Genomic DNA, 27,486 nt, shown 5'->3' with positions numbered 1-27,486 from the left:
AATTTTGCTTTGCTTATTCTTACTTATTGCAACGAAAGATAAGAGCATCTTCAATGGGACACTCTAACGAAAACTCTAACACTTATCCACCAAAAAGACCATGATGAGAAGATACATAATAACAGTCATATCACAATATAATTGGTAGAGCGTCTAAATTTAGATTGAATCCTAATCGAAATTTCAAATTTTCAACAACAAAAAAATCTTAATTGGATGGTCCAACTTTTCTAGTAGAGAGTGACAGAAGGCAAAACAAAATTATCCAAAGGAATTTCATTTCCAGAGGTCAATCTGGAAATGCATATGAAAGAACTCAAGAAGGAAGATATAAAATTGATTTGCTTGTACTCTGAGTAATTACGTATCTGCACGAACTCAACATGTTTGGTGATGTTTTTTCCTTTTGAATAAACATGTTAGCTAATGTTGTAATTGACTGTTGCTAGTGACCTGTCGCGTACTAGTGAAAGTCAAATATGACATGTTCCAAACAGATGCGGGCCTGTGGCATACGCACAAGAGCGTTAAACTGTCACGTGCCCTCAACTTCACGTAATCAAACTAAATAAAAATAATGTATTGTCCCACAATCAGAGCCCACCATATCAGATGTCCAGCTATCATATAAGTAGATTTTTAAGTTATACAATCATTTTCTCTCATCAAAAAAAAAAAAAGTTATACAATCATTTCTTTGAACTTCATCTAAAGACACTTTCCTTGACAAGTTTGAGCACAACCTATAAAATTTCTCGTATTTCTCTTCACTTCAGAAGGAGCATTATTTGTGTGTAATTATGACATTATCTGAATTATGAATTTAAAAGACTGAGACCTTGTATGAAAAGTTGTATAGAATCAAAGAACCTTTCTCGACTTGGAGATGACCTTCTATAAATAAAAGAAATGGCAACTTTCGCCGATGATCTTTTGTGGTTCTGATTGGAGTTGTGGTAGAAAGCTTCAAATTCAATACTCCAATGTTCCAGGCTATCCGACACTTGAACTCAGTACTATATAAATTTCACTAAAAGATTTGAACCACACAAAAATGTGTTTGAGAGGGGTTCGGTCGCACTAAGCATCCCCGGATAACAAGATCGTCTTAAAGCTTTCGGTCCCTAAATACCAAAGTAACCTTCAATAGTGGTGATTACAAGATTCAAAATTCAATAGTTATTGTTTCTGATATTTGTTTTTTTTTTTTCCAAATAATGATTTCAAAGTGAGTAAACATATTCTTTAATAAAAAAAAATGTAGTTTTTTTTTTAGAAAGAACTGATCCAATAAAACCAAAAGAGTATGTACAAAAGGACCGTTCCTACTACAAGATTGGACACACAGATCGCCATTCTTGTGGAGTTCTCAAACTTCTAGTATTCTTAGCAAGTTCATCGGCTTTGCTATTAGCAACTCTATTTACATAAATACAAGAGAAAAGTTCAAAAGATGGACGTAAAGCTTTGATTGATCTAATCACATCGTGGCTAGTCCAGTGAGCTGATTTTGTAGTTGGATGTGTATAATTTTTTACTTGCAAATACTTCAAGCAAAGAAAACACAACCAAAATAGTCATTTAGATTCACTAGCTTGAACTGAAATTTTAGAATAATTTTCATGTACTACGGCTTAAGGATGATGCATAACTAACTTTGGACCCCACTACCATTAACGTTAAGCCACGTAAGAGTAGCACTTAAACGACAACCGTAAGATGGTACTGAGATCACGTGGATCATAAGTTGATTGTCCTGACGTCAGCAGTGATCCAGTAGACATGCTGCCATGTCACTTTTCTCGGGCGGCCCTCAGTAATAACGGTTTTCCGCTTTTTCTGTTACAAAATCTTACCCAGAAAACGGAAAAGAAATTTTTTTTTGAAATCCTCCTAACGAAACTGTTATGCAAAGACATGGTATAGTTTGTGTTTGATTTTCAATACATATAGTACTAATTTTGTTTATTTTTATACTGTTTTTTCATTTTAATTTTATGGAAATTATTTTCAACTTAATATATATATATATATATATATATATATATATATATCAAAACAAAACAAAGTTAGTCTAAACACATTATATAGATAAGAAATAATACAAACATATGTACGATAAACATTGATTATTTTAGACGAATAAATAACATATGAGAAATCCTAATACTATATAAATTGAGAATTTTGGTCTAAGAGTTGTACTCTGAAAAAAGTAATAGATATTTTAGTTACTTAGATTTGACAAGTCTAAGATGTGAAGAAGTTGATCTAAGCAGCACGTGTCAATTTCAACCACACTATGAAGTGGAGTCTTTGGTGTAGCTAGCACAATGGTTGATCTAGCAGAACTCTATTACATGACCTCTATTTAAACCAGAGAGATTGTAGTGAGGTCAATACGAGTCTCCTGTTGCGCCTTGGATTCTGTCATAACATATAGACAAATAGATAGTCAGATCTAAGTAAGCTCTCCTTCAGAGTCATGCATGCTTTTACTAGACACCCAAAGCAGGCTTACAGAGTAAGCTCAGCAACTTGAACTCTCTTTGTCCAAGAGATTGACGATTACGTGGAATGCTAGGTAACACCAGATATCAACTTTTCTAATTGAAGTCATTACTGACAAAAGATACAATCACATTGAGTCATTGAAGAACTACGTGATTATATTTTCTTTAATATATGAAAAACCACTTTTCTACATCAAATAGATGTTAATTCCAATACTTTGACGAGAATTAAAATTTACCAACATCTTAATTTTGTAAGGCAACCTATGTTGTACACATGTTTAGAATATTACATTAAGAAACTAATGAGATTTGTTATATAATAATAGCATAATATGTGCATTCAATGTTACATATGGTCCACCACCCTTTGGTGTAACGGATGGACACTCCTCTTAAGACCATGAGGTCGTGGGATCGAGTCTCGGTGGAAGCAGTTGCCATCAAGATTTATTCTATGTAATTTAGGCTATGAATAATGTAATAATTTGTCGGGCTTTAGGCCTCTTCGTTGTCGGGCTTTAGGCCTCTTTCATTCTCAGTTTAAAGTAGGCGGTTATCGTGCTCATTACATCTCCATGATGCATCAATGCCTTGTAACGACTAACGTAGACCGTAGTCGAATTCTCAAAAAAAAAAAAAAAAAATGTTACATATGACATCGGTAGATAAGAAAATTGAATAAATTTATAATTATAAGAATTTAGTGGCAATTGAGCATATTATAGGAGAAACTAACTCTAAATCTCTCTATAGGACACAAAAAAAACTTTATGCAGAAAACAACAACATATTTTGTACTTATTTCAAAGCTTTTGAAGAGGTTCCAAAACGGAATCTTAACAAACAAACAATTCGGTTGATACCAAACTCCACTCATTCATACACCTGTAAGGATGTAACCCTATGGCACCATTTGCCAAAGTCCATTTCTTTTCAAAATGAAAAAAAAACCCAAAGTGTTGTTTTATCATCTTTCATGAAAAAAGTTACTTCATATTCCTATCTCATCTATAAGATTCAAATAATTCAAAGTATTGATGGTTCAATTTGTATCCCAATCACCAAAATGTTTGAAATTATAGCTAAGGAAGTTATATATGCTATATCATTGTGGATACTATTTATACAACAATTATATATGAAAGATTCCATTTATGTGGGTATGATTTTTCTATTAATTTTATTTATTAGGGTTTTTTCAGCAAACAAAAAAAATAAAAAATCGGGTTCACACCACTTCTTCTCTCTCTATATCTTTCAATTGACTAAAATAGGATTTGGCAAATATAAAATATTTGGTCAAACAATGGAGATCACAAAAAAAAAATAGAAATGAATTAAGAGGCCAAGATTGCTCTTATCGTGCTCCAATACAATATAATCTATGTTTTGAATTAAAATTAAATCTTTTCAGCAAAAAGAAATAAAAATAAAAATAAAACTATGCTTTCAATTAAAATCGTGCTTAATGTTTTTTTTTTTTGTGAGAACAATAATATAGAATGTAATCATGCTTAATGTTTTCTTGTTGACAACATATCTCACGTGCCTTTTAACAAAAAAAAACATATCTCACGTGCGCCAGCTCCCATTTTATGGCTCAGCTAGCTCGACGCTTGTCTCGTGGGCCATCATGTAGTAGTAGTTGGAGTTCATACGAATAGGTTTCTTTTTAAATTAGACTATCATGTTACCTCAAATATCACAAGTTTTAAATTTAAATGTAGCAAGGGTCAATTTCCTATTTCTTTCTAGGAGTAGTTATAATGATTTAAAAATAATATATTTGAAAGAGAGTATTATCTCATGATATTACCAACATTCAATCTGTTGTCTTAACAATTTAATATTTATGCATCAAGGACATTTAATTTGGTCAATAATACTTATATTTTGTATCACTTTTTTTTTTAATTAGATTGTGTTTTAAATGTCACATTACAAATATAAGACTTACATACATTTTTTAAATAATTTTGTTAAGTACTGATCAAATTTATGAATCTCCGAAGTGGCTAAAGTGTTAATCGTTCTGATATCTTTAGTGAAAATCCACTAGATTTATGATATTCAAAAGGGCTAAAGTATATATGTAAAATACTTTTTTCTTTCTAAGAAAAAAATGTATGTAAAATTTTGAAAATGAAACCACATCTATATTTTTATTTGTTATTTAGATTTTCCTTTCGAAAAAAATAAAGTAAATATGTAAAATACTTTTGATCTCCTAAATGTCTGACAACTAGTTTTGACCTCCAAAACTATTTCTTTTCTCATAACCACCCTTGTAAATAGTTTTTTGTAAAGATATATCCACATCACGCATTTTTCTCTCATCTTTCTATCGATAAAGCTTTCACACCACCTTTTCCTTATGATCGCCGCCCATACCTTCTCCCTGCGACAATTTTGAAAAAAGAAATCATCTTTTTTTTTTTTCCACCACCACCATTGAGTTCTGTTTTTATATTTATTAGGAAATCAAAATTTATTTTATTTTTAATAGAAAATCACTATAGTTTATGGGAGAAAAACACTACAATTTATGAGAAGATAGAGAGAATCACTGTAATTTATGAGAGGAGAGAGAGAGAGAAGAGTCATATGAATTCCCTAAGCTAAATATTTAGAGAGAGATGGTCAAAGAAAAGGACTTTTCAAAGGGTGGGGAAGAGGAATGGATAAAATTTAAGAAATCCGGGTGGTTTAGGTAGCCCACTGGAAAGGATTTTGCATGGCACCTGGTTTTTCATTTCTCAAAACCAAAATTTAATATTCCACCAAACCCTAATTTGTCTCCTTTTTAACCCCCCAGGCCCCAAATTTCTCCGTCACCTTCAAACAGGGGAAGTTGATTCCTATCTCTCTCTGTACTTCCACACAACTATTTTATTCAAAAGCTCCCAAATTCTCTCTTTCTCTCACTGTTTTTTCTTTTTCTTTTTTTTTTCTCCTACCCATTTCTTAATTCCGCAAATTTCAAGGTTTAGTTGATTACCCATTTCTTAATTTTTGGTTTAGATTTCAGAATTGTTAATTTGTAATTTAGGGTTTGGTCTGAATGAGGATTGAGGCGGGTTTGATCGAACAAAAAGAGCAACAATTCAGTGAATTGTCAACTGAGAATAGTAATAAGAAATCAAAGAAGAACAAGAGGCGTTCGAAGAAATCGACAGTAAGTGTCGTTCAGCAGCTGTTTGAGACTTGTAAAGAAGTTTTCGCTAATGGTGGACCTGGTTATATTCCGCCTCCCGCCGATGTAGAACGGCTCAAGCTGGTTCTCGGTTCGTTCTCTCTCTCTCTCTGATGAATCTCACCATTTGATTGAAATTGGCATGCGATTTATTACCAATTTTAATGCTTTTCTTTCAATTAATGTTTGTTTTTGTTTAAATCTTTCAATTATAAATCTATTTGTTGGATCTTGTAATTGAATCGATGATCGTTGGAGCTAGTTTTGGTGAATTGTCAGCTAATTTTGTCTCAGTTAATCTGAGCTGGGTATTGTCGAATCATAACAATGAAAGTTAATTCGCAGATCGATCAATACGATCTTTTTTGTTCATGATTTTCCTGAAAAGGAAGAACCTGATTAAAGAAGAAGGGTTTCGGATCTCTAATTTTGCATGTTTGATAGCCATTATGATAACTAGATTGCCAATAAGCAATGCCCATATAAATTAGGGAAAAAATGTTTTTGTTTTATCACATTTTAACTCCATTTCTGCCTGTTTTTTATTTTTTGAAAATTTTAGGACATAAAAGTTTGAAGATGTTTATTACTTGTGTGAATTAGATTTCTTAACGCTGTATAGTAAGAGCTCTGTTTTATCGAAATTCGCCGTGACCCAGGCTCTGTTTTATCGAAATTCGCTGTGACCCCAAAACGGTACATTTCAGGCGAAGAAAGAAAAAACAAGATGAAGAACATTCTTAGATTATTAAATCAGGAATGGAACTTGGTTGACCTTAAACCCGAGATTGTGTGTTTGGCGATGGGATCTCATAATCGGAAGCGACAGGTTTCCGTTAACGGTAGCATGCCTCCCGACTAACTGAAAGACATATTTTTTATCCGTGCTGTACCGTTAGCTCGTGAGTGGTGAGACCGATAAAAAACTGTTAGCTCGTGAGACACGTGTTCGGAAAGATTTTCGTTCACAAGCAATTGAACTTGGACGACTAAAAAAGATATTCTTCTGTTATTATGTTTTGTCATTTATCAAAAAGCAGAATTGTCATTTTTACCAATACAAGTACAAGAATCTTCTTACCCGCTAATATTTTTGCGTCTCATTATATACGAGGTCTAGAGATCATGTCCAAGAGCTTGTATTTAAATTAACTAGATCTACCATCACGTCTTGTCCTATTCGGCTAACTATCAGCATTTTGTACTTCTGTTTTATATTTTTTTTCTTGATTTGTTGCCTTCTATATGCAGCTAAAGAAATGATCTGCGTACTTGATGTCAGCAATTCCCTGAAGGCGCTCTAGATATTGTTTTAGCATGATGTTAGTCTTTTAGTTAAAGTAAGACCGAGTTAAAAACACGCTGAAACTTCTAAACTTTTGTGATCGATAATAGATTCTTGAATTTGCATGCGAGAGTTAGAATACAAAATGCACTATTTTTGGTTTATGGTTCTACACGTGGGGTCTGCTCAGTTTCTTTCTTTCTCTCTTTTCTTGTTCTCATGGTTGCCTCTGTGATGCTTACCAGCATTTTTTCTTATTTGTAGATAACATGAAACCAGCGGATGTTGGCCTGACCCCGGACATGCCATATTTTAGGATGATCAATATGAAAGGATCTCCACCAGTTGCTTACCTTCATCTTTATGAATGTGACAAGTTTTCGGTATAAAACATTGTCTTGTTGTGCGTTTGAAATGATATAGCATTTTTACTCTTCTGCAAATATCTTACTTGTGGCTTTTGCAGATGGGGATCTTTTGCTTGCCAGCATCTGCCGTCATACCGCTTCATAATCATCCAAGCATGACTGTTTTCAGTAAGCTGCTTTTTGGGTCAATGCATATCAAATCATATGACTGGGTAACTGATGTACCCTCTGTCACGAAAGATAATCTCAACTCAACTCTTGGTGAGTTCTTTTAGCTATGCTATGTTTCCGTGTACCCTTGCAGTATTCACTGTCTACGCTGGGTTCAGCTAAAACCAGATTACCCATTTTAGCAACCCTATCACTCAAAGCTTCTAGTTTTTCGGGAAAGAAAATGTAGGAAACGGCTTCTTATAGATGCCATTGATATTCATACTAAGTGAGAATTAGATAGGAACGCAAAATGTAGGAGGTGGGAAGTCAACCCGGTTTTGTCTAGACTGGCCAGCTATGTTTTGTAGGACTTCTCATGGCAAATACTAAATCTCCCGATGGAGTAGGGGAAGGAAATGGACAAAGATTCTATCTAGTGCCGATTTCATTGAAAAGCAAAATATGACATTGTAATTTGTGGGTAGAGTCTGAGCTTGCTCTGATTGTCTGTTTGGTGGTTTGAGTTCGCCATATCTGTCGGGTGGTCTTATACTATTATAAATATTCATTCATATCTTCAAAAAAGAAAATTTCCTTACCATTTCTAGACCAATCCATTCTTTTTGCTCAAGATTCTCTTAAATCATATAAAATATTGGGAGAATATATTCAGGTCAACAGGTTGCACCTTATATATTACTTTCTAGAGTATTATTTCGACTTAAAAATGCATTTATTGCTGTAATTGAACATTGCTTAACAGTTCCACTTTCATTTCTCATTCCTAAACTTGTTATTGTTTTTGTTCTTATAAAGTTATGAACAAAAGAGTTGTCATATTCATTTTCTTCCTTATAATGGTTGCAGGCAAGCCCTCTCGATCCCGGTTGGCGAAGGTTAAGGTAGACTCTGTCTTCACTGCCCCATGCAACACATCCATATTGTATCCAGCCGATGGAGGCAACATGCACTGCTTCACCGCCTTGACATCTTGTGCGGTGCTAGATGTTTTGGGTCCACCTTACTGTGATTCTGAAGGCCGACATTGTACTTACTACCAAGAATTCCCATACACAAGTCTCTCAGGTACTTGAAACTGCTTCTTAAATGGTTTCTTTTCGTCTAGGGGCACGACTTGGCTATAAGTATTTTGGGTGCTTAGTTAAAGGAATCATGTCCTTGAATCATCTATAACTTGTTCAAAATTTAAAAAGGAATCAAATCCTTGCCATGGGTAATGTGTTGGGAACTTGGGATAAATCCCACAATGATTGTGGAACTGACTGTGGTCAGTTCATAATGGGGGAAAGTCTCACTTTTAGGCTAGCTTGGGCGGGAAAGGCCGAAAACCATCTAACACTGCTATCAAACCTCAATTAGCAAGTCTCAGTGCGATAGTCCATTGAATTGAAAACCAATGCGCGAGAGAAACATTGTTGGGATAGTCCCACATTGGTTGTGAGTCCGTTTAGTCCCACATTGGTTGTGAGTCCGTTTAGTCCCACATTGGTTGTGAGTTCGTTTCTCTTGAGCTAGTTTTTGGGATCCATCCAGCTATATGCATGTTTTAGGTTTCTATATGCTTACCCATGTTATCTTGGAAGAATGGAACTGCTACCAAATGTGTTTCGAAGTAGTACTGACTATTTATGTAGTTACCACTAAAAATATATGCAGAAAATCTGTATGTGGGTTGTATGTTTTTACCCTCTCATTTTGGTTCTACTATATAACAGGTAAGGATGGTGAATCAATCTTGAAAGAAGAAGAAGAAGAGAAGGATGGGTACTCATGGCTTGAAGAGAAGGAAAAGGCTGAAAATTTCATTGTAGTGGGAGCACCTTATAGAGGCCCTAAAATTGTGGAGAAGTGACCTCTCTCTCTCTCTCTCTGTCTCTCTCTCTCTCTAGCCTGTGTTGGTTAGCATTTCATGCTGCTGCTGTTATCATTTGGTCTGTAGTCTTCTTCCTTTACTTTTTTACTGGACAGTATCTGTACATGGCACCCAAAAGGATCAAAAGAGGGTAAATTTTGGAGTTCTGTTATCTTTTTTCCCCCACAGCAAATCTTTTGTCTTGATTAGTTATGATTGGTTGAAATGAACTGAAGTGTCCACATGAATGGGTCAGTGGGCTATTAGTCCAAAATAAAAACACATTATGGTTTAAAGTCCAAATTTAATATAAAATAGATAAAAAGTTTCATTCTTTTTTTTTGGATATTTGCTTTTTCTTCTTTTCGATATTTGTTTTTTCTTCGTACACAAATGTATCAATTATTGATTATTTCGTGAATGTATAGATACGTGTAGGAATATGTTTGCTTTGTACACAACACAAACTAAATTGCGTGAAGTTCAACAGTAAAATGTATTACTTTAGTTTTCTCTACTCCAATAAGGTGTTGGTTGATGTCATGTAAAAATAATTTCTTTGGTGAATCCCAAAAAACAGTGGATACAAAAATGATTTGTTTGGTGATGCTATTTTGTGTTAATAGTGCACTTATTACGTTTTCAACGTCCATGTTTTGAATCTTCCACCAAAATTTCTACTTGAATTTCCTTAAATCAATTTATTTACATTGTCACAGTATCGTAGTCCTAGTCTTTTATTCGCCCCCAAAATGTTTTTGAGGTGTTTTGTTGCTGTCAGTCCTAATTTGGTTGTGGGTAGGGACTGTGGGTATATAATGTGTTTCTTACTCAGTGTGCGCTTTGGCAAATGGATTGGATGAAAAATGCTACTCTATTCTCTTGTTAGGCGTTGTTTTCTTCCTGTGAAACTCATCTAAGTGTAAAAGCGGAGTATGTACTAGCATGGAAGATTTGACTTCAAAAATAGAGATAGTGAAGAGAAAACGAAAAATGCTTCAAAAATCTTTCAAAAAAAAAAAGAAAAAAGAAAAAGAGAAAACTTCAAAAATAGAGATAGTGAAGATTTTACATTTTTTTGTTGAACAGTGAAGATTTGACTTTGATTTGTAGTACTAGCATGGAAGCGTTTTTTCCTCTTTTCCTTCAATATTCACATCTTTTAAGCTACACCACGTTTTCATGACAATCCTGCATGAGCTCCACTTGTCACAATTCCATCTCCACTATAAAACCCATAATCTAATTTGCTAATGTGAGAGAGAGAGAGAGAGAGAGAGAGAGAGAGAGAGAGACAACCCTCTGAGAAGGTACAATTTGATAATCAAGATATTACCTTGTTTTTGTTAAGATATCTTCCTCATTTGATTTCTAGGTGGTAAGTTCTGGTGATAATGCAAAACCCATTTTCAATTTTTAATATGTTTATGATTTTTGGATTTGAGATCTGGTTGTGAATTTTTTTTTGATTTTAGAGAGATAGTGATATAATGGCACAAGCAAAAGCACCATCAAAGGAGAGTTCAAAAATTCCAAGTTGTGATGCATATTTTGAAACAATTCAGTCAAGAAAGAAGTTGCCATACTCACTTCAAGAATCCCTAACTGCTGCTTTTGAGAAGATCCCTGTTTCATCTTTCCCTCCTGTTCCTAATGGAAAAGGTCATTCATTCATTCATCATCCTAAATCTGTCTATATATATATATATATCCTTATTGTTTCTCATCTGTTATTTAGGGTTCATCATTTTTACAACTAGGGTAATTGACTTATTTACACAATTCAATGGCATTGTCTCAATTTGGCTGGCTAACTTGTCTGACTTAAATGAACCCTAAATCAACTCAAGACCGAAACTCCTCGTCGAGTCGGACAAAAACAAAAATTCTGTTTGATTCCATGTAATTTATAGGTAAAGGCTAGTTATCATAGCCTTCCAGGTTGGTTTGTCAATGTTTCAAGTAGTTTCCGCCAAGGTTTATGTGTTTATTCCATCCTATATATTGATCCTTCAAAAGAGAAAATCAGACCACAAGTTAGATTTCAGAGCTGACTTGGAAAGTAAAATCTACCTTACTTTAGAAACCCAACTAGATTGGGTGGGGTCTCTCCTCTGGTGAGAGTGGTCCGGTTCTTGGTGGGAGGTTCTTGGTCACCTATTAGAACCGTTAATCCATGCTGATATTTGATGAAAAAGGAGTCTAATAGTCACACATTCTTATAGATCGAAAATGTGGTCCACTTAGGTTACGCTATGTGTAGACTATAGTTTATGTGATACAACTTGTCTACGAACATGTTACATGCATCAAAGTTTGGTTTGAAAATTAGTATGTCGCGGGCTAACAGTATATAAAAAAATGCATTGGTTGGAGAATATATCTTTTTAGTTTTGAAAGAGGGAATTTCTATCTGATTATTTACGACTGTTCTTAAAATTGATATTCAAATACAGGGGCGAGTTTTCATGTTTCCTGTTTCATCTTTCATCCTATCATAGGATGAATTCCTATCCCGACAAATGATTGTTTCTAACATCATATGGATGATTCAGATTTTTAACCTTGTTTTTTTTTTGCAGTAATTGAAATTCAAGCCGATACACTTGTTGCTGATGCAATTAGAATTTTATCAGAGTACAATATTTTGTCAGCTCCCGTGAGAAACCCTAACGCAGAATCTAGTTCGGATTGGAGAGATAGATATCTAGGAATCATAGACTACTCTGCTATCGTACTTTGGGTGTTAGAGAATGCAGAATTAGCAGCAGTCGCTTTGTCAACAGGTTCGGCTGCAGCTGCAGGAGTAGGTGCCGGTGCTGTCGGTGCTATTGGTGCAGCAGCTTTGGGTGCAACTGGTCCCATTGCAGTTGCTGGTTTGACTGTCGCCGCAGTTGGTGCTGCAGTGGCTGGTGGTATTGCTGCAGATAGAGGTGCCGGGAAGGATGCTACCACAGCCGCTGGTTGCTTAGGAGAAGATTTCTATAAAGTTATCCTTCAAGAAGAGCCTTTTAAATCGACCACTGTAAGATATCTTTTACATGGTTCTGAGAACACTTGTATCAGTGTGAGACATATAACATATTGTTCTTGTTTTAGGCATCACTAGGCTCACTAGCTTAGTTCCAAGGTTTAGAAGGTCTGCATTAGTGTGGAACTAAGGCAAGCTTTTTCTAAAGTCAGATCTTAAGTCTGTCTCGGGGTTGCGATTGACTTGCGCCAGATTTCAGACACTTTGTTTTTATCCGAGCTATGATGTTTGACTTGTCTGAATGGATGATTTTGGTTGATTTTGGGTCCATTGAATTCATGCTATTCAAATTTGAACGAAGATTGAGACAATGAAAAAGAAGAAGCAGGCACTACCAAAGGGGCTCGCATATGAAACTTCCATCTCAATCAGATTTCTTTCCTGTTACTCCGGGTTTCTAGTCAACAGTACAATACTCTTTATTTGACCCATAAAAATTAAAAATACAAGTTTGTGCATCTTGTTATGAATATTTCGACTTTTGAGATGTCGCCTTATGTAAATGTTATTTGCTTTGGTTGAAGGGGTTAGGTTATTAATTTACATATTTCAGGTGGGACAAATTACAAAATCTTTCCGTTGGGCTCCTTTCCTTCCTGTCGCAACAGATAGTTCCATGTTGAGTGTGTTGTTACTCCTCTCAAAGTATAGGTTGAGGAGTGTACCCGTAATTGAGACGGGAAGTCCTCTTATAAAGAATTTCATTACACAATCAGCAGTCATACAGGGTCTTGAGCGGTGCAAAGGACGGGACTGGTTTGATTGTATTGCAGCACGCCCACTTTCTGACTTCGGCCTTCCTTTCATGCCTAGTAACGAAGTTAGTTCTGTTTCAGTACACACACACATGTTACTATGTTAGTAAGATAATTCATGATACTATCATTTTGTTTAATGATGTCAGGTTATCAGCATCAAGAGCGACGAACTAATTCTGGAAGCTTTCAAGCGCATGAAAGACAACCGAATTGGTGGTCTGCCAGTTTTAGAAGGCCCCAACAAGCAGATTATTGGGAATATCAGCATAAGGGATATCCGATTCTTGTTGCTTAAACCCGGGCTCTTTTCCAATTTCAGGTACATAGTATGATCAGAATTTAGACTATATATCTGATAGAACCATAGTCGAGTACATTTTCGTTTTATTTATTTTATCAATACTTGCCTATCTAGTGGTTGCAAGTCACTTGATCTAGCTCATTCGTTCACAAGGATCAAAATCTGGCATGCCTCGACTTCCCATTAGCCGTAGGTAAGGGACGGGCGAGAATCGGCTGCACTGGTTGAACCGATAGTAGACGAACTAAACTGAGTTTAACCGAGCCAGACTGATTTTGTGTGACTTCATTTTTAGAACCCTAAATACTGAATCGATCAATTCTGTGTTATATTACTATAATATGTATTTTTAGTAGACTCAAGCTCGTTTAAGTCGGTAAGCTGGATATAGTCGGACACGAGTGTTCATCTTTAACTCGTTTTGCTCCCAATTTCTGTTTTTATCTAACTCTTTTCTTCTGAAAACTGGCAGGCAACTGACAGTGATGGAGTTCATTAACACAATATCATCAATGAATGAAGAAACAAGCAGAATAATGCCACCAATAACATGCAAACCTGATACATCTCTGGTGAGTGTGATTGAAACACTTGCTCTTAGGAAGGTTCATAGGGTTTATGTCACTGGAGAGAATAATTCTGCTCTTGGAGTTATCACTCTTAGAGATGTAATTTCTTGTTTCATCTTCGAGCCACCGAATCACTTCGATAACTACTTCGGTTATGCTGCTAAAGAAATGTTGAGCAACTGATACATTGTTTTATCTGTGTCTCGCATATTCGGCTCAGCTTAGGGTTTGGTTTATCATGGAGTTTTGGCTGCCGTCTGCCGTAGTTGTTTAAAATCCTTTACCTTCATTTGTTCCAACTTTCTTTCTCATTTCCTTGGACTGTAACTAGAATTCTGATTAGCATTAATTTGAACTAGTACGCAGTTTGAATTGCTATGAAATACTGGATGTTTGTTCTATAATATCCCTCCCCTCCTGCCAAGTTGGACCTTAAAACTTGTGTAATGTGCAACCTGCTAGAAATTAATTTGAAGAGGAGTAGTGCTCTGGGTGATCGAAAAAATATTTTGATATCGAATGTGGATGTTCGGTCATGGAGAAGAGAGAAAAAGACTCGACGTCGACGAACAAGTAATAATTTTGATGATTTAACTTGGTTTAGTAGATTTTTTTTCATAAATTCGATCAATGTCCGTCGATAAAATACTGAGCGTTAAATTGAGCAACATGTATAATTTGATGCTTACAAATATCAGTTCCTTTATTTTTTAGGTTATTAGTTCGTCTTTAGACGCAAAAAGTTGCAAGGATGAGAGCCTTCAGTTCATTGAAAGCATTTTTGTGCTTGATGTGATACAACATGGTTTATGGTTACTCCATGTTGTTCCTGAGCAAACATACATTGAATATCTTTGATGTTGAGAATGGCTGCTGTTTTGTTATAGATTTGATCTTTCTAGGTGTAAAGCTTTGCAATGATGAAAGTTTCAGATCATTGATAGCATTTTATGTGCTTGATGTGATACAACATTATTATCATGTTGTTCCTGAGCGGCCGTTACCTGAGCAACATACATAAACTGGTCTTCAACAAAAAAAAAAACATACATAAACTGGTATTGCTATCTGTTAAAAATTCATCGAATGATGAAAATCCTGATAAAAAACTCAATATCTCATCCTTTTGCTACCCCCTTTCAATAATTTCATCTTTTTCTAAAGGAAATGCTCATAATCCATTAGGACCCTAAGAGCCTTTATTTCGTGTCAGAATCAGGCGGAAACAAAAAAAATTAAAATTTTCTTTTTACCCCAAACAACCAACCCCTTATACTTTTTCAGCTTCTTCCTTTCACCTATCACCACCATCTCCGGCAACTTTCACCATTTCCGACGAAGTCCACCATTTTCGGCGACAAATTTTTTTTCTCCTCTCTATCTCCGGCGAAGGGGAGGAGCCCCTTCATCAGAGCTCGTCTGGTTTCCAGACAATGAGAAGATAGAGAAAACAAGAGACAATGAGAAGAAAGAGAGAACAAGAGAAGAGAGAGAGAAGAGAGGGAGAAGTGAGAGAAACAAAAGAGAGAAGAGAGAGAAACAAAAGAGAAGAGAGAGAGAGAGAAGATGATGAAGTCGCCGGCAACATCCGGCCGACGACTTTTTTCTCGCGACATTTAAAAGGTGTGTTTGGTTTAATTTTTTTTGTTTTTCACCGTCTTCTCCGAAAACTTTTCAGCTTTCCTCAAAACAGTGGCCTTATTTTGTTACTAAGTAGGTAAATCAAGATTTACGTTTGGTTCTTTTTTTAAGTTTTCATTCTTTAACCTATACTATTACTAAATCAAAAGTTAATTTTCTTAAAGTAACCTCCTGATTTTACTTTTGGTTTAATTTTAGCCCCTGAACTAACATATATGCATATTAGCCCTTTAATTAATTGTTTATTCCAGATTTGTCCTCTAATGGACAGTTTATTGTAGATTAGCCCCATAATTAACAAAAGTTGTTGCAGGTTAGCCCTCTAATGGACATGTTTATGGTTAAAGAGACTTGTTATACACAATTGCGTCATATTTCTATCATTCCCGCAATATTGTAAAATTTCCACACTAACCGAAACGTTTCCACTTTTGGATCGACCGAAATTTCCATAATTCCGTTGGAACCGAAATTTGACTCCTTGTTTGATGTGATATATCATATGGAGATTTCCATGTTGATCATGAATGGTCAAGCAATATTACTGTGCTATATTGTTATAGGTGTTGGGATGATATCTTGGAATTGTTTGTCATGGATAATGTTTTTTGTATTCTTGTTAATTTTTTCGTTCCTACAAATGTATTTTTGGTGTGCTTCAAATTAATATATTCCTGAGGCTGAAGCATTTCTGATGCAATGTTGTATTTATCTGTAACTTGTTTTGCATCCTCAAGTGGAAGTTAGAATGGCGATATATTTAGATCATTCAGACTTCAAAGTGTTTCCCAAGTTGTGGTTATTCGTACAAAAAATGGGTTGAATGTGTGGCAAATATACCATTAGTCATTGTTTCGATTATGTATCGTTTTTCCTAAATATAATTTTGTTTCCTGGTGCATTACAAAGAATGTTATTATCCTGTATTGGGAAGTGTTGCAATGATGAAGCTAAACTCCTCGAGGGCATTTACATACATGTATGTGTGCTTGATGTGAAATCAACTATGGTGGAGACCATGTTGATACTGAGCGGTTAGCTGAGCAACGTATCTAGTCTTTTCACTTGGATGAAAAATCTCATCTAGTCTTTGCACTAAATTATTCCAAGGGTACATGATCCTGCTCCCAACGACCGCATTCCACTTCCCATAACCTTATTTACTGATAAATTGGCCTATTTCACTTATTTGTGTATCTAGTTAAAGAAGCAAATTGATGCTTTTCTGGTTTACTTTTATTGAAGCATAGGCTCTGAGGATGTTCACTTCTGCCTGCTGGAATAGGCGGGGCATCCCAGGACAATAATATGATTCTTTCGAACGCTGTTATATTTCGTAAAGTTGCAGAAAGAGTAGACCTTCTATTTGCTTACGGTTTTTGTGTGTTTTGATATGCCATAGTTATTTAATGTACTGATAACAATATGTCTCATTGTAGCTCAGATGATACTCCTTGCAATGGAAGCAAGTCCTGAACCAAAGCTTCATCTTAGAAGAGGATGTTAATTTGCGTGGCTGATTAGCTTCATCATTTTGCCGGTAGATTATGTGATGTAGACGCAGCGGAATTAAAATAAAGAACAATAAAATAAACGAAGAACTGTAAAGAAAACGATAAATAAACTAAAACTTAATTAACTTTAATGGTTTTTCTCTTCAATCTGAATATCAAAATAGACTAGACCTCCTTTTATAGGATAATAGACTTTCCTAGATAGACTCAAACTAGGATTCCTAAATATTAAAGATACTTAAAAAATAGAAACTCTTAAATAATAGAAATACCAATATAAGGTAATTTCCTAATCCTAAACTAACTAGGACCACTAACGTGGCCGACTAGGGCAAGGGCGCATGGGTTTGCAGCCTTGACCCGTATGCGCCTGCATCATTATGTGTTCGAATGATGTATTTAAGTATTTTATGTGGTTTGCTTTCTTCATGCTAACAACCCTTTCAGAGTGAAAGCATTTCGGCTAATAATAGCATGTGGCATTCATATCACATATTTTTATTGTGGTTCATAGCGTCAACTGTTTTGAACTCCCATTTTCCACCCTTCAGGTACGTTTGAGTTGGTACTTCAATTTACGGAGGACTACCCGGACAAGCCACCAAAAGTGCGATTTGTTTGCAGGATGTTCCATCCAAATAGTATGTTACAGTCTAGAGTTTCATTCAAATTAAGAATGCATGTGCTTGTCGTACTTCTTTGGAGTTAATCCCTGAGATCATTTATGCTTGCATAAATAGTTCCATATTGTTTCTTTGAGCCAATCTTGAAAACTCTTCATAGTACTCACTCACTGAACGCAACCTTGTCTGCAGTTCTGGTATATCTTGTCCAAGTGGTTGCTGATATTTAGGAGGTAAGAACCTCTCCCTCAAGTTCTCTTTCATAGACGATCAATTCATGATGGGTGTCTTTTCTTGTCTCATTCTTAGATGTTGTAATTGATCCTACCAATCTGCGGCACACCCTTTAAGTCTACAAGCATTAATTTTAACTATCTGTTCATTGAGAATAGTAGTCGACATATTGACTTGTCGTTCGACCTTATTTAGCCGATCAAGAAAGTCTTCTATAGGTAAATACCCATCAAAGATTGGTATCTCTTCATTGATCTTGTACTCATCATAATCTCTGCGTGGGTACACTTGAGTTGGGAAATTAGTACCTTCATCTCCTGAATTGTTAACATAATGTTGAAATTGTTGTGTTCTTCCTTAAATAGGGAAATATCCATCAAGGATTGGTATTTCTGCCTTCATCTTGTATTTATTATAACATCTATGTTGGTGCACTTGCATTGAAAGATTGTTACCATGATAAAATTTCTTCATATTGTTGATAACAAAATTGGTAATAGAATAATAATGTGGATTTTTTATTAACCAACTTTAGATGAATCTTTGGCAAATCCGTTGATGTGTTCTAAAGTGATATTCGCGTAGGTGTTATCGAACTAGGTGAATCCTCGCCCTGATACCAACTGACGCAGCGGAAAATTCCGAAAAAAAATTAAATCTTCGTCTAAAACTTTTAAAACCTAGAAAAAACCTTTAGATCTCCGTCTTAAAACTTGTAGAACCAAAACTAATAAGATTAAACTGAAATACTAAATTTTATTTATCAAACTTGATTTTTTTTTTTCAATTGTTCAGCTTGTGCCTCGAACCCTTGACCTCTAAGGTGGAAGATTATACCTCGCCCTGATAACAACTACTGAATCCCCTTTATATAGCATTAGAGTTTTCCTAAACCTAAACAGACTCTATTAACAACTTCTAATAAATAAAATACTAGTTTCCTAAATCTAATCAACTTCTAATAACAACTTCCAAAATAAAATACTTGAATCTAAAACCTAGAAAGTTTCTTAAAAATATAAAACTGATAAAACTAAATATTCTCTACTAAAAAGATAGAAAACTACTAAAATAACTAAACACCTAATATCTAATATTCTTTGAAGACCTTCTGAAAATCTCTCTGCATCAGAAGAAGAAGAGGCAATCAAGTCCTAGAAATTTCTAGCTTTATTTAGAGAAAGAAAGTGAGTTTTAGTGAATAAGGATATTTTGGAAGGAAAAAATAGAAAATGACATGATTCTTAATTACTTATATTATTTTAAACTTTATGTATTGTTACTCATCATATTGTGACAACTTTTAGTAAATAAAAAAATATGCTTGATTTTTTAGTTATTATGCATAATTTTGATCCAAACAACTATTTTCTATAAAAAAAAAACATGTATACAGTTGGATGGTCGGTCCTTAGAGCATCTCCAATTCAAAACTTAAAAAGAAAGTCAATTAGTCTTATGTGTCAAGTCTCGATTAAGATTTTTTTCCTACTTGACTATATTAAGTTTCTTTAAACTTTGTATGTCTCCAATAGAGATCTCAAAAAGAACTCTACTTGATACACATGTCATTCATTGATTCAATAAAAATATATTTTTTAAACGTTCAATAAAAATAAATTAAACATGAAGAAAAACTTCCTATTGGTTAAAATATAAAGTGGGTTAACCAAGACTCCAAGACATTTGAGATATTAAAAAGAAAACTTAAATATTGAGTTTCTTCTTGAGATATCTCAACATTAAATGATCAAAGTCGAGTTTAAGGGAGGGCAGACAAGGTGTTAGCCCTGGCCCTCCACCTCACGGGGCCCACAATCTTTTATTATTTTTGAATTATCTATAGTAATTAATTATTAAGCATTAACTAAGAAATGATGTTCAACTTATTTCATCTTATAGTTCGTTGATAACTTTTTGACACAAAATTTTTTTATGCTTGTATTTTTTTAGGAGTAATAAAGAAACAAAAAGTCGAATCCTAGACAAAATTGATTGGGAAGGTTTGATTGATGATTTTGCTTCAAAAAGTATACACAGCGAAAAATTTAAAATATAGTTGTCACTGCACCTTTTGAAAATACATTGTGAGTTGATTAATAAATGATTTTTATCCTCTTACAGTCTCGAATTATTTTGAACTTTTCCTTATTTTTCATGTAAATCCTTACATTTGGTTATATAAGGGGCCCCAAACAAATTTTGCACGGAGCTCTTAAGTTCCCAGTCACGGCTCTGTAAATGATACCACATCATTTTGAGATCCTAATTGAGTGGTGCGTTGAAAAAAAAAATCTAGTATAATTAGTGCTAAGAGTTGATGTTTGACTTTTTATCGAGAAGTATTTCTCATATATATGAGATATTGGTATCTTGAAGTCAATGTGGTTCTTCCAACACAAAAGAAGAAGAAATCGATGTGGACATTTGACCTTTTATCTGTTAAAGAGGTGAAGGATTTACCAAGTGGAAGGAAATTTTTATCTGCTGAACAATTCAAAAAGAAAAGAAATTTTGTAAGGATCGTTTTTTTTTATTAAAAACAGAGTACCCTTAGAAATATAACAATATTTTATACTTTTAATATGTATTTTAATTTGTTTTAAAAAAAGATGTGTTTCAATTGCCATCTTCAATTAATCAAATATAATTATGGGTCCATGGGTATAAGGCCCAAAATAATGTTGAAAAAGAGTTTAAGGTCCAATATTCCAAAAAAATAGGTTTTTAGTCCTTTTGCATTTCGACCAAAAACTCTTAATATATTAAACAATATACCGTCCATGTCCCAAACTGAACTTACGCGATTTTATTAATGTGGGGTTAGACGAAATTTCAAACGGCAATTTCTACCGTGATTTTTGGTTTTAAAAAGGAAACGAAATCATCTATTTTCTCTCTCTTCGAAACGGTTTTGGAAACGAAATCAGAACCCTAAAACCCCAAAACGGATATTCGCAAATCAATTTTCTATCTCTTCTTTACAGATTTGGAAACTAAATCATTTTTCTCTCTCTTACTATGTAATTTTTTTTCAATTCAAATCAATTTTCTCTCACTTAACTTTCAGATTTAGAAAAAGTAGATTTTCTAGGATCAATTTAGGGTGATTTGGGGGTTAATATACAAAACGTATATATCACTTTCTCTCACTTAACTTTCAGATTTGGAAAAAGTATATTTTTCTGGGAACATTACAACAGCATTTGTTTTCGTTTTTACTCATACATAACCACACATCGAATACAAATTATGAAACAAGTTCGTAAATTACGTGTTGTTTATGACGAGGAAACCATCATTTGTCATGTATATACCGTAATTTATCAACTGTATATGTGTCATGTTTAATAAATTACACATAATTTCTTTTAAATTACACATCGTTTACATTCTATTACAAAAAAACGTACAAAAACTTCTCTAGTTCAGAAATGGTATTCTTCCATGTACTCTCCATTTGCAGTCTTGAACAAGACAAACATCAGTTACATGTTTTGAATGAATTTTGATGAATTAGAAATCATGCTCTGCATTTATATTATATTGTCGAAGAGCATATCGAAATGGTTTTCCATCAGCAGAAAATAACTAACCAACTTTAGTAAAGATTTTATCCCGGCCATCATATTTTGGTTTTGTGGTCTTACTTAGATAATTAGATTGGATGATTCTGTAGGAAATTTCATAAGTAACAGCAAAACTACAAAAAGAAAAATATATACATTTGTCAACAAAACATATAATTTACTAGAAACGACATGTATAATGGAGTAAATTATGCATACTGTTTGTTAAACTTCATAATTTGTTGGGAGGCAAACAAAACTTTAGTTTGAATCACAAGGTCACTGTTATGTGAAAAAATATGTATAATGTGCAATAAATTACATATAATTTTTGGAACATTACACAATGTTTACATTCTGTTACTGTATAATTGTACGAAATCTTTAGTGGTTCAAATGTATAAAGCGCAATAAAGTACATATAATTTTTTGCACCATATACATTGTTTACATTCTGTTACAATAACATCGTAAGGAATCTTCTTTGGTACAAATATGTGATGTTCAATAAATGCACACACTTTCATGTAAATTACACATCGTCTACATTTTGTTACAAAAAACGTACGGAAATCGTTTACATTCTGTTCCAAAAAAACGTACTTAATCTTCTGTAGATCAAATATGGTATCGTTACCGGATCTGATATCAAGAGATGTTCTAAACATCAAGGTTTGTAACCTAAATCTAATGAAAAATAAAATAATACATGGATACAAACATAACATAATCGAAGATAATGAATTAGTAAAACAAGGATTTAACATTAACATCATAAATCGGTTATGTTTTTCTTTTATTTTGTTTTGCTCGAGGACTAGCAAAATCTAAGTTTGGGGATGTTTGATGGGTCATGAAAATGTCTCCTCTAAGTCGTTTAATTTAGTCAAGTTAGTCGGTCTCGAGTCTTTATTATAATAAAATGGTTGGTTTTCTTGATTAGGTGTCTTTTGCAGAGTTAGGTGTGAAAAACGGTTAAAAACGAGGAAAAGATGCATGAAGGGCATTTTGGTCATTCGGAGTCAAGGACATTCTGGTAATTTGGCCAAGGTCAGTGAGTGGTTGAAAAGTAGAGGTCGAGACGAGTCCGTAGGAGAAAACGAAAGTCAAATCGGAGTCTGGACGAAGGAATTAGCCAAAGTCAAAGTTGGGTCAAATGTTGTTGACCAAGTGGGACACTTTCGGTAGACGTTCTGGCATGCGGTATTGCGCTGAACACGTGGCTAATTCTGGAGGCCATTTCATCTAAGTCCTGTATACCCGCGCAACAGCGAAGTGGGGCCATCGAGCACGATCCAGTGAAGCGCGTTGCAACATTTTCCGTAGTCCCATATCCACCTTTTAATCTCATCCGTTCCCTGCCGCGTTATGAAGATCTAACGGTTGCTGAGCGTCCTTCTCAATCTAATGCTTCTGTGTAGCCCGTAGCAACTTAACCTCCATGCTCCCGGACGCGTGTGTTGTTCCTGTAAGAGAGAGCCACTCACTAAGCATTTGGTCGAACACCTTGTGGATGAAGAAGATCAACCTAACTGAATTAACGGTCGTACGTGTTATGCGCGCCCATACTCTTAATATGAAGCGCCCACATTATTGTCAATAGGCAGCCGAAAGTGTCTGCGAATAGTGTTATATTGTTTAGTGTTAATTGTTAGTTAGTGTTAGTTAAGAATTAGTTAAGATCGATTATCTCTCTCTCTCTCTAAACCTCTGATATATAAAGAGATCTTTGTAATCGAAACTAATCAGTTAAGTTGAGAAGTAATCGAATTGTTCTTCAAGAAACTTAGTTTTTCATGGTATCAGAGCCATAAAGAAACCCTAGAAATCGATTTTCAAGAAAGATTGAAATCAAGAAACAACAAAGGAAGCTGATCTTCTGTCATCAAGGAATCAGAGATACAGTCTTCTTCTTCAACTATTGAGCAAATCAAACTTCAACCATTGAAAGATGAATCCAAATCAAAACCAGGTAACCTATAATCCAAATCTCACAAATTTAATATCTGCTAGATTAGATGGAACAAATTTTCTGGTTTGGAAAGATCAGGTAGAGAATGCCCTGATTGGAAACGATTTAGTGTGCTACATTGATGGCACCTTGAGTGAACCCTCTCAGTTAGTTGTAGAGGATGGAAGAGAAGTGGTAAATCCAGCTTATCTTCAATGGAGGAAAACAGATAGTTTCGTTAAGTCTTGCATAAAAGCAACCATTACCCATTCAATTGCTTCTGACATTTTAGGGTTAAAGACCTCAAGAGAGATTTGGTGTTATTTGGAAATGGTCTTTCTTCAAGAATTTGAAGCTCAAAAATCTTCCCTAAGAAATAAACTCCAAAACTTAAATAAAGGGTCGTCTTCTATTTCTGAATTCTTGAGCAAGATCAAAAATTTGGCTGACTCCCTTGTAGCAGTTAATGACAAGGTTAGTGATTCTGAGTTAACTAGGATAGCTCTTCAAGGCCTAGGGAAAGAATACTCCCAATTTGTTGTCACTATTCAGAATAGAGATGGTGTATTTAGTTTTGGTGAACTTAGGAGTAGGTTAATCCATCATGAACAATGGTTGAAGGAGCAAGAAACAAATGAGGATCCAAGTGAGTCATACTTTGTTAAGAAATTTCAAAACAGAAATAACACTAGATCATCACCTATGAGGTTTGCAAACCAGACCCAAAGTCCTGAAAATGGTCAAAAACCATCATTTAGGTCGAATATGAGAGCTCCTTCTCAGCCAAGAAATGCCTTCTTTGATTTCACCACAGTTCCTTGTGGGATATGTTACAAGTGGGGTCACACAGCTAGACAATGCAGGTTAAGATTTAAAGATTTCTCCTCTGAGAATTCAAGATCAGCCACAAGAAATTTTGCTAACTTACATCTTCAAGAGATTGATGAAGATGAAGAAGAGGAGGAAGATAACTCAAATTCACAAGAAGAAGAAGAGGAACAAGCCCATTTTGGGGCAGAACAAGAAATTGAGGTTTTAAAGGATGAGAAGAGTTATTTGTCCTTGAGTACAAAAGATAAAAAGTGGATAGCTGATACAGGAGCAACCAGCCACATGACACACACTCAAGAGAATTTGCAATCCATTACTCCTTATCAAGGTACTAATGGAGTTATGATTGGGGATGGCAAGTGCCTAGACATTGTTAGCACAGGCCAAGCAAACTTAGCTACTGGTCCAAACACTTTCCACCTTAAGAAAGTACTTCATGTCCCACAAATACAGAAGAACCTTCTGTCTATCTCAAAGTTCACTAAAGAGAACTTCTGTAGTGTGGAGTTCCTTCCTTGGGGATTTCTTATTAGAGATTTATGGTCCAAAGATGTCTTAGGAGAAGGACCAATGGTGAATAATCTATATAGCATTGACTTTCAGATGGATCCTTATGTCTCACCCAAAGAAGATAATGAAGTAGCTTGTTTAGCAAGAGGGACTGCTGAGACTTGGCATAACAGACTAGGACATGCTTCTCAAGAGGTAATTCTGCTCTTAGAAAGAGAAAAGAAAATCAAGATTACATCTAAGAACTTTAAGGATGTTTGCTCATCTTGTCAGTTAGGGAAAAGCCAGAGACTTCCCTTTCACATATCTAGTAGCTCATCATCAGCTCCTCTTCAGCTAATTCACTGTGACATTTGGGGACCAGCCCCAGTCACTACAAAGACTGGAGTGAGATACTACATTCTCTTCCTTGATGACTACAGTAGATTCTTTTGGATATATCCTATGAAGGTTAGGTCAGAGAGTCTCAAGTGTTTTGAGCATTTTCAAACACAAAATGAAAGGCTCTTCTCACTACCAATAAAATACTTTCAAAGTGATGGAGCACCAGAACTTAGCAAAGGAGAGTTCCATGCTCATCTCACTAAGTGTGGGATTGTTTTCAGGAGTTCCTGCCCATACACCCCTGAACAAAATGGTAGGGCTGAAAGAAAAAATAGACAAATTACTTCTGTGGGGAATACATTATTGTTTCAAGCATCTATGCCCAAAGAATTTTTGTTTCATGCCTATGCAGCTGCTACTTACATCATAAACAGAACCCCAAGTAAGCTTCTTTCCTATAAAACTCCTTATGAACTACTTTTTGATAAAATACCTGCTTATGAGATGATCAAGGTATTTGGATCACTTTGTTACCCTTATTTGGGAAATACTAAGAAGGATAAGCTGAGTCCTAAGTCATCTAAATGTGTGTTCATTGGGTACAGTCCCACACATAAGGGATACAAGTGTCTTGACATTGAGTCAGGAAGGGAATATGTCTCAAGACATGTGATTTTTGATGAATTCACATTCCCTTATGCTACAAGTAAGCCATTACCCAAACCTAAGTCAGACACAACTACCACTTCCACCTATCAAATTTTTCAGCTTCCTTCACTTCCCTCAAATGTGGATACATCAAATCCATCCTACCATTCTACATATTCTCTAGATGATCAAGTACTTCCATTCTCTCCTTCTACTGCAACCTCAGACTCTCATGACCCTTCTCTTCATTCTTCACATAATCCCATTATACCTGATCCACCTCAAGAAGAAGTACTTAGTGAATTCAACTCTAATCCTATTGAACTTGATGGGCCTAAAAAGTTTCCTAAATAGGTCACCACCCGCAAGTATACGGGCGTCAAGTAATAGTTCCGGTAAGACCGGTTCGTTCCTCAGAGACTAAGTGAAACCTATTCTAAGACTTGGAAGTAAGACGGTTTTGAAAATGGTTTTGGTTTTGGTGATAAAATAACGGACAAAATAATAAAACAATCTATGATACAAGGAACTCAAATGGGGAGGAGTCTAGGTTTTAGGAATTCACCACATAAAATTACCTTTAGAGCAAATAAATTATCTAATTAATTCTCTTTTTTTATAACTCAGAATTTCGGATAATGAACTATCCTAATTCCGGGAGATGTTTTCGTTAAAACCGAATAAAACATAACAATGTAATCATTTTATTTTAAATAAATAAATCTCTAAACTACTATTTATCAATTAATAAGTATGAACCGTCAAATGATTTAACATAAGCACGATGCATCAAATCGAAAAGTATAAATAGTGAAAAGAAAATCTATTTATCAAACTAAAACGAATTAAACTATGAAGCATTAATCAAGAGTTAATCAATAAAAAGTATATCTCTAAAAGATCAAAAATGGGTTTCATCGTAAAACCCTAGACGGAGAGTCTTAGCTAATCATGATCGAGATTTGAATAAATATGAATAATAAAAGAGAATGGAAGAAAACTTAACTTTTTCGCTATTTCCAAACCAAACAGGGCCTTAGGGAAAGATTTTCCTTCTGTTTTCCCAAGATTCTGCCAAACAGACCCTTAGGGAAAATTATTTTCTCATCTTCCCGGAAACGATTTCCAGGTGAGAAAATAATTTTCCTTCCCTGGTTTTTCTTCTCCTTCTCTGTTTTCTCTTTATTTCTCTTTCTATACTGTTTCTTTCTCTCTCTAAACAAACTATGAACACTCTCTAATGTTTATAACCGAGTGATGATAAAGAAAGAAGAAGAAGAAGAAGATGATAATGGATTTTACAAACTTTAATTCAATCTTTCTCTCTCTACAATATCTCTCTCTCTCTCTCAACTCTCTTAATCTAACTCTCTCTTTCTCACTAAGAGAAGAACTAGAAGAAGAAGAAGAAAAGAAAAGAAACAGAAAACTTTAAACTCTCACTTTCTCTCTCTAGCTCTCGGTCTTCCTTTAATGGCCGAGAGATGTTTTTTTTCTTTTCTCTGTTCAAAGCCGAGATCTCCCTTCCTCTTTCTCTCTAATATTTCGATTCTATTGAGCTTATGACCCCCGATCCAGAGATCCTTTCTTAGCT

At 34.8% G+C, this 27,486-nt stretch overlaps 2 protein-coding genes and 1 non-coding gene across 4 annotated transcripts; all 3 read left to right on the top strand.

Annotated features, from left to right (window-relative positions):
- The first annotated feature begins 5,063 nt into the window (after positions 1–5,063).
- LOC147553150 (plant cysteine oxidase 1-like) lies at positions 5,064–9,722 on the top strand. Its single transcript, XM_086667177.1, has 5 exons — positions 5,064–5,800; positions 7,259–7,377; positions 7,461–7,623; positions 8,383–8,601; positions 9,252–9,722. The coding sequence occupies exons 1-5, from the start codon at positions 5,578–5,580 to the stop codon at positions 9,386–9,388; spliced, it is 861 nt and encodes a 286-aa protein (XP_086523303.1). The 5' UTR covers positions 5,064–5,577; the 3' UTR covers positions 9,389–9,722.
- A 693-nt stretch (positions 9,723–10,415) lies between these two features.
- On the top strand, positions 10,416–14,446 carry LOC147553149 (Cystathionine beta-synthase (CBS) protein). 2 transcript variants are annotated; one of them, XM_086667175.1, is made up of 6 exons: positions 10,416–10,766; positions 10,864–11,050; positions 11,971–12,413; positions 12,973–13,239; positions 13,324–13,496; positions 13,951–14,446. In XM_086667175.1, exons 2-6 carry the CDS (start codon positions 10,879–10,881, stop codon positions 14,228–14,230), a joined length of 1,335 nt encoding a protein of 444 aa, XP_086523301.1. In that variant the 5' UTR covers positions 10,416–10,766; positions 10,864–10,878; the 3' UTR covers positions 14,231–14,446. The 2 variants fall into 2 exon arrangements, with proteins under 2 accessions (XP_086523301.1, XP_086523302.1); XM_086667176.1 differs by having other exon boundaries at positions 10,681–10,766; positions 10,868–11,050.
- Positions 14,447–14,959: 513 nt separating this feature from the next.
- On the top strand, positions 14,960–15,059 carry LOC147553148 (small nucleolar RNA snoR128). The gene has a single exon (XR_015239076.1). It is a non-coding gene; the product is annotated as a small nucleolar RNA snoR128 (small nucleolar RNA).
- The last annotated feature ends 12,427 nt before the right edge of the window (positions 15,060–27,486 follow it).

Source organism: Eschscholzia californica, unplaced genomic scaffold (assembly GCF_041429995.1).
Source record: "Eschscholzia californica isolate CP2 unplaced genomic scaffold, dmEscCali1.0.p SCAF_3, whole genome shotgun sequence".
NCBI lineage: Eukaryota > Viridiplantae > Streptophyta > Magnoliopsida > Ranunculales > Papaveraceae > Eschscholzia > Eschscholzia californica.
This window is presented reverse-complemented; position numbering and strand designations above follow the sequence as displayed.

Excerpts from the sequence above, each read along its gene's own strand:
- LOC147553150 (XM_086667177.1), top strand. The coding sequence starts at position 5,578 with ATGAGGATTGAGGCGGGTTTGATCGAACAAAAAGAGCAACAATTCAGT. Across the intron at positions 5,801-7,258 it reads ACGGCTCAAGCTGGTTCTCG|ATAACATGAAACCAGCGGAT; the intron begins GTTCGTTCTCTC and ends TCTTATTTGTAG. Across the intron at positions 7,624-8,382 it reads TAATCTCAACTCAACTCTTG|GCAAGCCCTCTCGATCCCGG; the intron begins GTGAGTTCTTTT and ends TAATGGTTGCAG.
- LOC147553149 (XM_086667175.1), top strand. The coding sequence starts at position 10,879 with ATGGCACAAGCAAAAGCACCATCAAAGGAGAGTTCAAAAATTCCAAGT. Across the intron at positions 11,051-11,970 it reads TCCTGTTCCTAATGGAAAAG|TAATTGAAATTCAAGCCGAT; the intron begins GTCATTCATTCA and ends TTTTTTTTGCAG. Across the intron at positions 12,414-12,972 it reads AGCCTTTTAAATCGACCACT|GTGGGACAAATTACAAAATC; the intron begins GTAAGATATCTT and ends TACATATTTCAG.